Below are 12,722 nucleotides of genomic sequence, written 5' to 3'. Positions count from 1 at the left end.
AATTGACCAGGAGAAGTGGTTGCAAACTTTATAGTCTCGTGATGGCCTTGCTGTCGAGTGGTGTGCCTTTTACACCGCCCATACGGGTTCGATTAGCATAAGTCGAGATATATGATGAAAATGGCTCTGGTCAGAGATGTACTGTACTCACCATCAGGGGCAATCCCATTCTTAGCTAAGATCTTATTATGCCTTATCAACCTAGCTTGGTCGAAGGTACATCGTTCGATAGCCCTATTGCAGCATACTAACATCAGCATCTCAAATGGCAGATACATGATGAGTACCCTTTGCATCCACTACTTGTTGACATCCAGCAAAAGGGATGAGCAGTTGATTGTCCGACCCAATTCAGTCACATTCACATCCCTAGCAGATCATTCCTTTCGTCCCCAATCCCCCTCGATATGAAGAAGTTCAAGGTAAAACCCCACTCACATGATCCTCCTAACCTCCTCCACGCCAGCCTCGTCCAACCCCATCCTCGACTCCCCACTCCCCTCCGCTATATTATTACTCTCCAAATCAAAATTACTCGACGAGATCCCCGCAGCTGCTTGATCGGAGAACGAGAAGTTTCGGAGGGGTTGGTAGTTTGTGAATCTTGCTACGATGGATGTGGGGAGGTATCGCGAGAGGAGGGGGAGGAGACGGGAACGGTAGTATACTATCACTGTGGTCCCATTTCCATTATATCAGTACATTTTCTTATTTGATGATGGTTGGGATGGGAGAGGGGCAAGGAGGGAATGCCAAGAGGTGTAGTTAGATGGAGGGGACATACGGAATGCGATGATTAGGAATACGCTAAGTGCTGAGAGGTGGAAGAACATGGTGGTTGATCGGTATGGCTCTGATCTCTTGGCTTGGTGGAGGGATGCGTAGAAGATACCTTGATGAGATAGGCGTTAATGTGAGAGATGAGTGATAGGTGAAGAGTGATGAATTTGAAGAAAGCACCCGTTGATGGACACTGGACTGCGCTGCAGCTGAGCTCAGCTCAAACCAAACATGAGATTGAACGCGTTACATAAGGAATTTACCGAATTAGGTAATATCATCACACAAAAGATCAAAATTATCAAAAGTTGAAAAGATGGAGGTGGTCCGGTTGAAATTCATTTCATCCATCTTCCATCTTGTATTTCATTAACTCTATCTTGTGATCATCATCTATTACAACATCACAGAAAAACATCCATATAGCTATCAGACACACCATCACAGACTGACAGTAATCACATTGATCCTACATAAATACTCAAGTCATACCCATTGCGAATCAGCATCTACAACATGTCACTATCCCTAGCCGACCAACTCAAAAAGCTTTCCTCCAACCAACCCAAATCCCTAGACCCGGAATCAGCCTACACCTCATTAGATTCCCTCTCAATACCCAAAAAAGACGATCCGAATGAGGGGAAGGAACATTACCTCGATGTTGGGCCCTCGAGACTACGAATGCAGTTGAATGATGTTGGAGAGGGATCGGCAGGGACGCTGAGAGGGGTCAAGTACGGAGGTGAGAAGGTGGGGAGGAGGAAAATATTCGATGATGACGAAGAGGAGGAAGATCAGGATGGGGGGATGAATTTTGGGGAGGTTGAGGATAGTGAGGAGGATGATGATGACGATGAGGAGGATGAAGAGGAAGATGAGGAAGATGAGGACGAGGATAAAGAAGAGGACGATGAAGATCAAGATGAAGATCAAGATGAAGAGGAGGACGAAGAAGAGGAAGTCCAGCCGAAACCAAAATCTTCAAACAAGGCTCTAGACCCGATGGCTTCGCTGCGAGATTCAAGAGCGAAGGATATTGAAAAAGGGATAGCGATCAGGCGTCAGAAGGTGAGTGCGATTGGCTAGATTTGGTGTCATACTCAATTTACTTCACACGACTACATCATCATGATCTTCTATCTCGATCACTTCCTCCTTGAGATCCCTAGAAGAGCATGTCCTTTTGCAATCCCATCTTGATCCTCAAAGATATCTGTCATTCAACGTCAATCTCTACAATCTCACTCGCACATGCTAATCCAATCTCATCAAACCAGGCCCTATTCGAATCCCTCCTAACCCTCCGAATCACATTCCAAAAAGCCCTCTCATCATCTACCACCCTCCCCAAATCGATCGACGCTTACCCAGCCGACCCAGAGGGTGAGCTGGCAAGTAAGAAGGCGGAGATCCTGAAATCACTAAGCGAGATGAACGAAAGGCTGTTCACCTTGAGGGAGGGATTGGTATTACCTGGTTCAGAGGTCGAACCGGGGGATGGTAATAAGAGAAAGAGGGATGAGTACGATGAGGAGGAGTATTGGAGGGAAAGTGCTGTGAGGAGTTTGGAGTTGAGTGATTCGTGAGTTATTGATCTCAGTTGTCTTGGTCAGATCCTGCATCGTTCCACATGGTCTAGACGAAGGGCTATGCACCTAGATTTTATACTCTCGCACTGATATCGATTGTGATATATATATACATGATTCTACTATGGTACTGACTCATTTTCGATCTCTCACAGCAACCACGACCAGATCCTACCAATCCTCAACAAATGGTCCAGCAAGATTCAAGCCGCGTCCCTGCAGCTCGGATCAAAACAAGCAGGAGGAAGTAAGTTCCTACAAAGCGTCAAGAGCGGTTCGGGCGGTGTGGTAGAGGCTATCGAAGCTGGTTTGGCCAGTAAGGTGAGTTACTGATCTCCTTATTCCATAATTTACTTCTCTGAGGACGGTCAAGGTGGTTCGGGTTGTATGGTAATATCTCACCAATATATGACTGATTGTCTTGGCTCATTGTCATTCACAGAGAGATTCCGACAAAACACTCATGGAATCTGAAGAATCAGCCTACCGAGCATTACTTCGAGAAGTCATTGAATCGCGATCTGGATCAGGTCCAGCAGCTGATCTGACGCATCTCAGAAAGGAGAAGAAGAAGAAGAGGGAGGAGGAAAGGGGCGGTAGCAAAGGACGAAAGTTGAGGTGAGCGAATATGTCCATGTCCATCGATCGATCTGGTCGAAGGATTGCCTTCGATCTTGATCGACTTGATATGCCCTGGGATCATAGCTGAATTTTCAGATTTGATTCGCAGATACACAGTGCACGAGAAAGCACAGAACTTTGTCGTACCTATCCCCCTGTCCAACGGATGGCACGAAGAACAAGTAGATGAGCTGTTTTCGTCCCTGTTCGGTGGGGTGGGTATGAGCGGGGGTGGGGCTGTAGCTGAGAAGAGGGTGGAGGTGGATATCGGCCAGGTGGATGGGGAGGGCTTGAGTGGTTTGGGGGGATTGAGGGTGTTTTAGGCTGTGCTCGATGAAGAAGGAGTTCAAGGGGACTGGGATTGGTGGTTTGATTGTTTGTGGTTCATATTGTGTACGCATATACTTGCTTATCGGTGTAGATGGATGTTCGGGCAGTCGAGTTGATCCTGACTTATGCCGAGTGGTAGATGTATAAAGATCCTGCATTGTTGTCAAGTAATCACGCATGATAGACAGATAGGACAGGGGTCTATACGAGCAATTTGGGTCCTAAAGTGGATAACCAGTGACTTTGTATCGAGATTGAAAGCCAATAGCATGTAATGATTGCATATGCAAATTTCAATGCAACGTCTATGCTGGACATCTACTCTACTCTACCTTTAGCTACTTGAGTGAGATACCATCAAACCAAGCGATGTCTCCTCACTCTCACCCACGAAATCGGGTCTTTTCCTTCCTCCAGTCTCGATATACTCCTCGATGCATACCATATGCTAGACTGACTGCACTGCTGCCCATGTCTCTGACACCCTTATGATGATCCGTTAGGCTGTTCACTCTCGCCCAGAGATTTCGCTATGTCCTCGCAGACCATTATGATAGCTCCGTGGGGTTCTACCTTGGAGTAATAGTTTTCTTCGCTACGAAGTGCAAAAAAATATAGTCAGCTTTGAACATTCCATGACGGTCTGGTATCGGTGTCCGACCATCAGAATGATTTCGCTTGGAATTGAAGAATGTTATGCCATGAAGAATAATGCGTGAGCCAAAAGGCGAAGAGGAGAAAGGAATCTCTAACAATTGTTTAACCGAAATTAAACCAAATCAAAACTCACATTCCAACCTCCTTGAACCCCAATCTCTCATAAAACCTCTTCGCATCCTCATTCCCCACCTGCACATGCGCCAATGCTCTATTCACCTTTACTCGGGGCGCAGCGACGGTCAAAGAAGCTCGGGTGTTGGTCTTGTTATCTGATGGGATGGGCGGAGGGGGGGTGGTAGGGTGCAGAGCGGCTTTGAGGGAGGAGAGGAGGAGGGAGGTGCCGAGGTTGAGTGATCGGTAGGGTGCGAGGATTCTGGGTTGGTCGGGAATGTCAGCTTGGGAAGGGCGAGGTTGGGTTTAGGTTGGCATTTAACGTTGGTTGTACATATTTGATGGTGGTTGGTACGGTAATAGGGCTAAGAAGTGGACTTACGCAAGAGTGAGTATCACCAGAGTAGGTGGTTGTTTGGATCCTTTGGATAGGTTATCGAATTTGCAGCAGATAGCTCCTACGGGTATATCTGCGTAGTAGACTATGATAGCATCAAGGAGGTCAGCATATACGATGCGATGCTTCATCTTCGAAGTTGAACATGCTCTCTACATGTCTGCCATTCAACCTTTCCGAGGGTAAGGGGGAAAGGGAACAAGACAGGCGAGAGGATGGACAACACTATCAAAGCGAATTAGTTCTATACTCACTTAACTTGTTCACATCATCCAGCAATGGGTCCCTCACTTCCTTGTAGAATTTATCAGAGTACACAATAGGTATGACGACGCTGTTCATTCTTCGTAATGTACCGGACTAAGCACATATACATATATAATCAGCTTCTAGAACCTCAGACCATCAAATCACCTCTCCAGGTTTAGGTACACCTGACATCAAGCAACTCATGCTGATGAAGAAGATCCTCGCGAGATGAGCAGATCAGAGATTCCCACTCACGTTATTCACCGTCAGACTAGTCAACGTAACCTTGACATTAGGTTTGACAACCTTCTTCCCTTTACTCGACGATGACAAGTCCAACTTGGTATGTTCACCTTTCAGCCCCGACAAGTCGATGGGCGCGGAGACAGTACCGGCTGTGCTGTATGTGGGTGTTGGGGTTGATGCTGTTTTTGACATCTTGTTCTGTCTTTGTTTCTCCGTCTAGATGAGTTGTGAAAGTGAGAATACGGTAGAAGGATGAAAAGGCATCAAGTAATGTTGCATCTAGACAGCTTTGATCGTTTTTCGAATCACAAGAGGTGAAGCGCTGAAAAGTGATGATGTCATCATTTTACTCTCCTCCGCTCAACATTTTGTTCGAGAGATGTCCAAAGGAGCTAAGCTGGAGCATAAACTGAAGATTCCCCAAGCATATATATACCTTGTGATCACGATTGAAATAGACGGAAAGTCCTGAGCCAGGAAATATGACCTCGATAAGGATGGACGGTGAGCTCATCAAAGCAATCAAACCCCAAAGGAGAATGCTGAGCCAACTCATGTTCACTTGTTCTAGGTCTTCTCTCTCCCCTCGTCATATCCATCATAGCCTTCGCAGCAGGCTATCAAGTCCACACCTTCCTCTCCTCCCGCCCCAACCCCTCTCTACTCACTCCCACAGATTCATCCAAAAAGACCAAATCCCTCCCAAGTCAATCATCAGGATCAGAAGGAGGAACAGATACAGAATCAGATGCTGAAGATACAGCCGCGGCTCTATCGTCCGACCTCACCTCTACCAAATTTAGCAGCTCGGAGGAGATGAAGTTGGTTTTGGTGGTGAATGATGAGCTGAAGATGACCAAGGGGAAGATCGCTGCGCAGGCGGGTCATGCGACACTGGCTTGTGCTATGACCCTCAAGGAGGCTAATCCGAGGGTGAGTGGGTTATCACCTGTCATACTGAGTATAATGAGGGCAGCGGAAGGGAAGTAGCGTCAAGATGGATGGAACGTGTGGGCGATGAAATCAAGAAAATGGGATTGAAGCTAATATCATACTTGCTTACATAGCTATTCAGAGCATGGCAGAATCAAGGGTGAGCATCCCCCTCAACCCCCTTCCCAACGTGATCCCGACTGACATATCTTGATTCTCCTATATGGATCATAGTCAACCCAAAATAGCATTACGTTGCGCCAACACCGAAGAGCTCGAGATCCTAGCAGCCCAAGCTAGGAGTCTGAATCTCTGCGCAAGGACTATACGAGATGCGTGAGTACTCTTCTCCCTTGCCTCTGACCTCTATGCGAGAGGATCTCTTCAAGAGCATCCAGATGATGCTACACGGTACATCATCGGTTGTACTGACTCTATCATGTCACGCATAGTGGTCGAACTCAGGTGGCTCCTGGATCAAAGACGATAGTTGGGATTGGACCGTGAGTCTTGATTCTCATCTATATCGGTTCAAATCTCATTGATTTGCTGACCTCCTTATGTGTTGCAATTTTAGCGGTCCAGCAAGGTTGATCAATACCGTTACGGGAAAACTCAAACTCTTGTAGTCGGATACTACGACATAAGCCTCTTGAGCATGTATCGCTTGACGATGAGATGTTACGCCGATCATAGCACCTCCCTTCTTGTTCCAGTGTATTTTGGCGACGCGAATCTAGGGCATGAACAAGCCGATACATGCACCAAATACAACGACTAACCAACTTGAACAAGCAACATCTCAACCTTTCGAAGAAAAGCTACAGTACAACGACGAATAGGCGATGGATGGGACATACAAAGTACAAGGTTAAAAGCTAACAGAATACCATTCACGACGTTCTAACCAGAAACTCTCATTTCTCACACAACCGACTCACTCCTTCCCTCTTTTCTTCTTAGACCCTCTTGTATCTGTCGATTCCGTATCTTCTCTCTCTTTACCTTTCCTACTTCTACTTCTTCCTCTCTCCTCCTCTCCCTCCATCGATGATTGTCCTTGAGATCTACTACTTCCACTCGTAGAACTTCCTCCGCTAATCACCCTTCCCTGCGTTACTCCTCCAAAAGAAGACGGTGTCCTGGAAGTGGAAGGTCCAGCTATCGGCCTCGACCGAGGTTGATACTCCTTCTCACGAATTATATATTCCGTTCCGGTCTTTTCGTCCACATAACTTCTCATCCCTGGCGAAGGTGGCCGACCCTTCCTGAGCGCCTCCATCATCTGAGCAGCCTGTACAGCCAACCTATCTTGTTCTTGCTGACGAGCAATATGAGCTCCAATCCTTGCCCTTCTCACTTCTTCTTCCCTTTCTAGGTGTGCTAGGTACTGCTGTTCACCCGGTGGTCCTTGTTGTGGGAACGGTCGGTTAGGGAAAGCAGCTTCGAACACAGCTTTTTTGGCCGCGAATTGGTTAGAAATAGTAGGGTCGGAAGAACTTCTCCTTCGGGTCATCGCAGTAGAAGCTCGAGCATCAGGAACAGTCAATCGTTTACCTTGTTGAGGATCTTGAGGAGGGGCGACACTGGTATCTCGTTTGTTCCTCGCTTCTCGGCTTCTTTCGGGTATCAGCCATTGACCAGCGGAACCCATCATGGCTTCTCTGGCGAGTCGAGTCCTTTGAGATCCTTCCGTGGGAGATACTTCTATCGGACTTTGGTTGCTTCCCAGTGAGCCTCGAGGTGTAGGCTCAATGATATGAAGGGTCAGTCCCGTGGATGGCTGTTCTTGTACCGATTGCAGTCCCTCAGAGGCTGGCAGTACATCTTCGGCTCCAGGAGGATGTTCCATGGAGCCGGGTCCAGACAAACGACGCACGCGTAGGGGACCTGATGGGTGTATCGGAGCTTGGGTAGACCTTGCCCCGGGAGAAGCGGCTCGAATTGATTGATGAGCCGAAGGCCAGATACGAATTGAGAGGGGAGATGTAGATCGAGATCGCGACAACCGGGGGGCGGAAGGCACAGGTTGGTTTGACCTCAGACTATAGTTCCCGAACAGGTACGAAGACCCCGAAGGCGGATTACTAGGTGCAGAGGCAGCAACGGGGGATGTCGTGAGCGGTGCCGAAGTTGGCGAGTTGAGGATCAAGGGTGCGAAACCACCTCGCCAAGTTGGTGACAATGTTGACAAGTCAGGTGAGCTTGATTGAGGCATCAGCTCCGAAGGTATGAGTGATGCACCTGTGAAGCCTTCAGCCCATCGATCGAGACCTGATGCACCAGTTGCAAGTTGACCTTGAGGCTGAGTGGGGTTCGGAAAGGTGGGAAATATCTGGACACCTGTCGACTCCGCTGAAGGTGACATTTGGGGTACATCCATGTTGAAAAGTCCACCGGAAGAAGAGAATAAGGAAGCGAACTCGCCTTCTGTCGGTAGACCCGGCGCAGCAGCGGTGGAAGGCGAAGACCAAGATGACATTTGGGGAGGCGCACTGCTCGGATGGGGGCTGCTTGACGATCCCAATGACTCGCCAATCGCTGAGGCTGCTTCAGTGGTACTAGGTATGATCCGGATAGAATGGCCAACGAATGCTTCCGGCCATGCTTGGTAGAGATCAAGTGGGACTTCTAATGGTTGAAAGACACTGCTAGTACTTGCAGTTGTTTGTGGTAATTCCACAGGATTTGTCACTGCCGTGGTCAGGTCCTGATTCCAATCTCCCGGACCGAGAAATGGTATTCTTGAGGCTTCCTGTTCGACCTGTGCAGGGGCATGTGCCGAGGAGGCGGGACTGGCCACTGGGATGGTCGCTTGGGGTGCTGTAGCATCGTCAAAAGCTTGCATTGCCTCGACAGCCAACGTCCGAAGTCCAGGTGGCGTTATTTCGTCGTGTTTAAGCGTCCACCCTTGCACTGCTAGTATAACCGCGTGATGAAACGCAGCGGAAGCATGATAAGGGTATGGGATGGCAGATCTGTGCTTGAGAGCAGAATTGAACAAGTCTGTTACCAGTTGATAATCTATCGAGACTGGCTGCGTTGTGGAAGGGGTGAGGTTCAAAGATTGAGGATTGATCGTTCCAGAGCCAGATGGTGCGATAGCGTTTCCGGCAAACGAATTTACGGGACGGGGAGCATTCGGTTGCAAATCACTAAAGATTGAGAATGGCTGGTTCTGGGGAATGTTGGTGTTAAACCAAGGGATGACAGGTGATGTGGTCGGTTGGACCTCTGAGGATTGATGAGGTAGAACGGGGGAAGTCGAGAGTTCTGGTACATTTTCCTCTGCCGAAGATGTTTGGTGTCCAACGTTTGATTTGGCTTTTGGTCTTCCGCCTCTCAACCTCAAGGGAGAATCTGTCTGTTGGGCAATGATGATACAGACAGCATCGTCTTCATCTTGTGCAATGTAAGGTTGGACATCCGTGATCTCTATCGCATCTTTGTAGTCATCGTCCGGTGATCCAAGAGATTCCGGCTGAACATTCCTTCTCCACCGAAGCACTTTGATCCGATTCGAAATCCTCTGCAGTGCCACTACACCAGCATTTCCATCAGATATAGCGAACAGAGCTATTGGACCTTGGGGTAGGCATGGTCTCTCAGCGACTCCAGCGGGACGACCGAGTTGTTGGATGCCATGGCGGCTGATAAAGTGAGCCGTACCTAGGTCTTCAAGATAGCGGGGCTTGACCACATCCTCTCCATACATCCTCATGAAGGGTAGAGGAAAAACGATTCGTTGTTGTAGCATTACCTCGTCCAATTCACGCAGTGTGAACAAGTTGGTGGCATGTTTTTCAGGATAGGGGATCATCTGTTTGGCGGGTATAGGAACAATGATTGGTCTTCCACTGATAGGGTAAGACTGGAGAGCCGTAAGATCTCGGATGTGTTCACGTAGCGACCAGAGGGAGTTTTCTTTCGGGTGAAGTAAGTTCAAATTGACGGTCCTATCAGTCATTTCCTCGCTTGAATTATTGCGACCAGTTGTGCCCTCCCCTTCTTCTGCGGAGCTGGCGATAGACAAAGTCTCGGCACTTGACCAGTTTGCAGATGAACGTGACCTTCTGGGATCTTCTCTATGCGCTTGAAGATGTAGCATTGGGGATATGCGGGTGAGAAATGTAGGGGAATAATTCTCATCCACCTCTTCTCTACCTATGTGATTTGAGGAGCCCCCTCGTGGCCTCAACACGTCGCCTTCTTTTCCCTTCCTTCGGGCAGTAGCTGAGGATCTTCGGCCAGGCCGGCGACGATAAGGGGGAGAGGGTTCAGTTGGATGGGAATTATATTCAGGGGGATGCTCTTCTTGATCTGCTTCTGACTCTTCATCACTATGCCGATCCAAAGAGGGCGTGTGGTGCGGGGTAAGACTCGTTGTGGCGGGCGAGCCAATCGAGGATCTTGTGCTGGATGATGAAGATCTTCCACCCGATGGCTCGTTCTGACCTCCCGATCGAGACTGTGATTTTGTGTTTCCCCCTTCGGTCCCGGCTGTATGATGAGACGTTCCTTCGGAGGGACCATCCTTCGTGGTATCTTGGTCTGCAGCAGACTGTTGGATCTGAGTAAGGGCTTCTTGAGCTGTTCGGCGTGAACCTGAGTGTTCCCTCGGCCATATTCTTCCAGGATAATAACTCTTGGTAGGTCTGTGCCCAACATCACCGGTGATATCACTAGGACAAGCTTGAGCAGTTGCGGTACTGACACCTGAAGTCGGGGAAACCGCTGGGGAGGGGTTAACGTAAGAATTGCTGTAGATGGATGCGGAATTCGAAGGGACCGGAAAGACTGATCGAGCGGGGATATCTCGGATCCGCTTGATCGTGGGCTGCTCAAAAACAGAAGACTGATCAAAGACATGCCATCTGTGGCTGGCGGGTGGAAGAATAGAATGCGTACGTCGATTGGTGTGCGAAGCGGCTGGCGTGTCTGCCTGGAATGACGAGTTCTCTCGGTGGGAGGACATGACCTGATCAAGGAAGGAAGTTGGAGCGGTCCTGGACGGGTCGATGGAGGTACTAGACCTTGACGTTGGCATTTGGATAAGTTCCTCGATGGTTGGCGGTGAGCCGCTGATACATCCTGCTTGGAGGGCTTGATGAGCCAATTCTATCCTTCTACATTCTCTGTCTATGTCGATCATCTCCTGAGCTGTGAGAGGAATGTCCCATGGCATGGTGGGTTTCAAGATGCCTGATCGAAAAGCTTCTTGCCGACGGCTGGAGAGATGATCTGACCCAGAAGAATCTCTGGGTGCAACAGGGTCCAGGTTAGGTACGAACCTACCAAGATCTGTGGAAGAGGGTCCCGTTTCATGATCATCTGAGGTGTTCTGGGTGGTGGACGGGCCAGCCGCAGGATTGTCGTCTTGCCGTCTTCGAAGTTTGTTGACAGGTGGAGATGTAGCTTTATGGAAGGCATCGGACACGAATTTGGTGAACCTGTATCAACGAGTCAGCGCGGCTCCCACTAAGTGAGGGAACCAAATCTGTTGTATACTGACTTGTTTGGAGCTTTCCTGAACTTCCTCCAAACCCCTTTATTCCCTGGAGGATGCGAATGACCATGTACATCTTGCTCACCCGGTGACATGGGTCCGGCAGGATTGGGTGCTGAAGGGATCGGAGGGCTTGGTGAAAGAGGGGATAATTGTCCCCTATAGGTATGCGAAAGTCCGTCAGTTTATCGTCCTTTCTGGTGTATGGAATGGAAGGATGACTGTATGAAGTGGAAAGATAAGCTTACTCTCCGTGATCAACCTCACCAGCCTTCTCGACCGGTGAAGGCAACGGCAATCCAGAACCTTCTAGCCAGTCGAAAGTCTCTTGTTGTTGTTCCATGGCCGTTTCTGTCCCTACTAGATCGGAGTCGAGGTCTTTGCGCATTTCCCTTGCAGCAAGCTCAAATTTGATTTCCTCAGCCGTGAGATTTTTGAATCGTTCCGCATCTCCACTTCTGGGTTCGGGCTCGGGCTTGGCTTTACCTTTCCCCTTGTCTTTCTTGGTCGGACCGGGTGGGTCGGGTGGGGATGACATGGTGCGGAAGGTATTTGATAGCGAAAACGATCGACTATTGAGATGGTATCTGCGGCCAGAGGTATTCTTCGATTTCGGTTCTGTGTGGTTTAGTAATCTCACGTCAGCTCAGGTTTACTCCTGGCATGATGCGCCAGTTCGAGGATAAACAAGGCTTACATGGTATCGCAACAGGTGATGATGAGTCGTATTGAGAAATACAAGACGAGTATATCGATGGTGAAGAATGGTATAATCAGAAGTAAGCTTTCACAGTTGGAGATGAGAAGCGATAGTGTGATGAACGTTGGACCGAGAAGTAGAATGTGGTGGGTGGTAGCGTAGACGAAGTGAATGATATTGCCTATGATTGGCATAGACGAAGAGTGTAGGAGGGATACGGTATGATGAGAATGATAAGAAGTATGATACAATGGGAATAAGGATGTGAGAAGAGAACCAAGGTGATGAGAATCAAAAGATGAACGAAAAGAGAAAGAGAAATGAGAGATGATATGAATGTTATATGAATGTTATATTTTTAATAAATCAAGTAAGTCAGTCGCCTTGGTAGTACAGCTGGTACAACATTGGTTGACTGGATCCAACGTCAGTCAACTATAACCTAATCCACCATTACAAATAGGTTTGTAATGACTTTGCAACTGAGCATGATGTTGATGATGATGATGATGATGATGGCGATGTGCACGGTCCTTTGGTGTTTGACCATCGATGTAGCGCACATGATGACGATGATGATGGTCATACAAATTGTCA

General features: G+C 48.4%; 5 protein-coding genes across 5 annotated transcripts; 2 read left to right on the top strand and 3 right to left on the bottom strand.

Annotated features, from left to right (window-relative positions):
* Positions 1-28: 28 nt before the first annotated feature.
* Positions 29-833, bottom strand: I302_108386 (uncharacterized protein; the record flags this gene model as incomplete). The annotated part of the gene is made up of 4 exons (XM_019193840.1): positions 29-66; positions 152-234; positions 439-673; positions 785-833. 4 exons carry the CDS (start codon positions 831-833, stop codon positions 29-31), a joined length of 405 nt encoding a protein of 134 aa, XP_019043963.1.
* A 463-nt stretch (positions 834-1,296) lies between these two features.
* Positions 1,297-3,316, top strand: I302_108385 (uncharacterized protein; the record flags this gene model as incomplete). The annotated part of the gene is made up of 5 exons (XM_019193841.1): positions 1,297-1,851; positions 2,061-2,365; positions 2,528-2,693; positions 2,815-2,990; positions 3,103-3,316. The coding sequence occupies 5 exons, from the start codon at positions 1,297-1,299 to the stop codon at positions 3,314-3,316; spliced, it is 1,416 nt and encodes a 471-aa protein (XP_019043964.1).
* A 493-nt stretch (positions 3,317-3,809) lies between these two features.
* Positions 3,810-5,178, bottom strand: I302_108384 (uncharacterized protein; the record flags this gene model as incomplete). The annotated part of the gene is made up of 5 exons (XM_019193842.1): positions 3,810-3,918; positions 4,114-4,356; positions 4,477-4,576; positions 4,746-4,851; positions 4,996-5,178. 5 exons carry the CDS (start codon positions 5,176-5,178, stop codon positions 3,810-3,812), a joined length of 741 nt encoding a protein of 246 aa, XP_019043965.1.
* A 290-nt stretch (positions 5,179-5,468) lies between these two features.
* Positions 5,469-6,548, top strand: I302_108383 (peptidyl-tRNA hydrolase; the record flags this gene model as incomplete). The annotated part of the gene is made up of 6 exons (XM_019193843.1): positions 5,469-5,490; positions 5,558-5,919; positions 6,054-6,079; positions 6,154-6,255; positions 6,372-6,422; positions 6,497-6,548. 6 exons carry the CDS (start codon positions 5,469-5,471, stop codon positions 6,546-6,548), a joined length of 615 nt encoding a protein of 204 aa, XP_019043966.1.
* Positions 6,549-6,856: 308 nt separating this feature from the next.
* On the bottom strand, positions 6,857-11,963 carry I302_108382 (uncharacterized protein; the record flags this gene model as incomplete). The annotated part of the gene is made up of 3 exons (XM_019193844.1): positions 6,857-11,369; positions 11,432-11,584; positions 11,674-11,963. 3 exons carry the CDS (start codon positions 11,961-11,963, stop codon positions 6,857-6,859), a joined length of 4,956 nt encoding a protein of 1,651 aa, XP_019043967.1.
* Between the last annotated feature and the right edge of the window lie 759 nt (positions 11,964-12,722).

Source organism: Kwoniella bestiolae, chromosome 7 (genome assembly GCF_000512585.2).
Source record: "Kwoniella bestiolae CBS 10118 chromosome 7, complete sequence".
NCBI classification, from domain to species: domain Eukaryota; kingdom Fungi; phylum Basidiomycota; class Tremellomycetes; order Tremellales; family Cryptococcaceae; genus Kwoniella; species Kwoniella bestiolae.
Note: the sequence above shows the minus strand (reverse complement) of the source record. Positions and strands in the feature narration are given on the sequence as shown.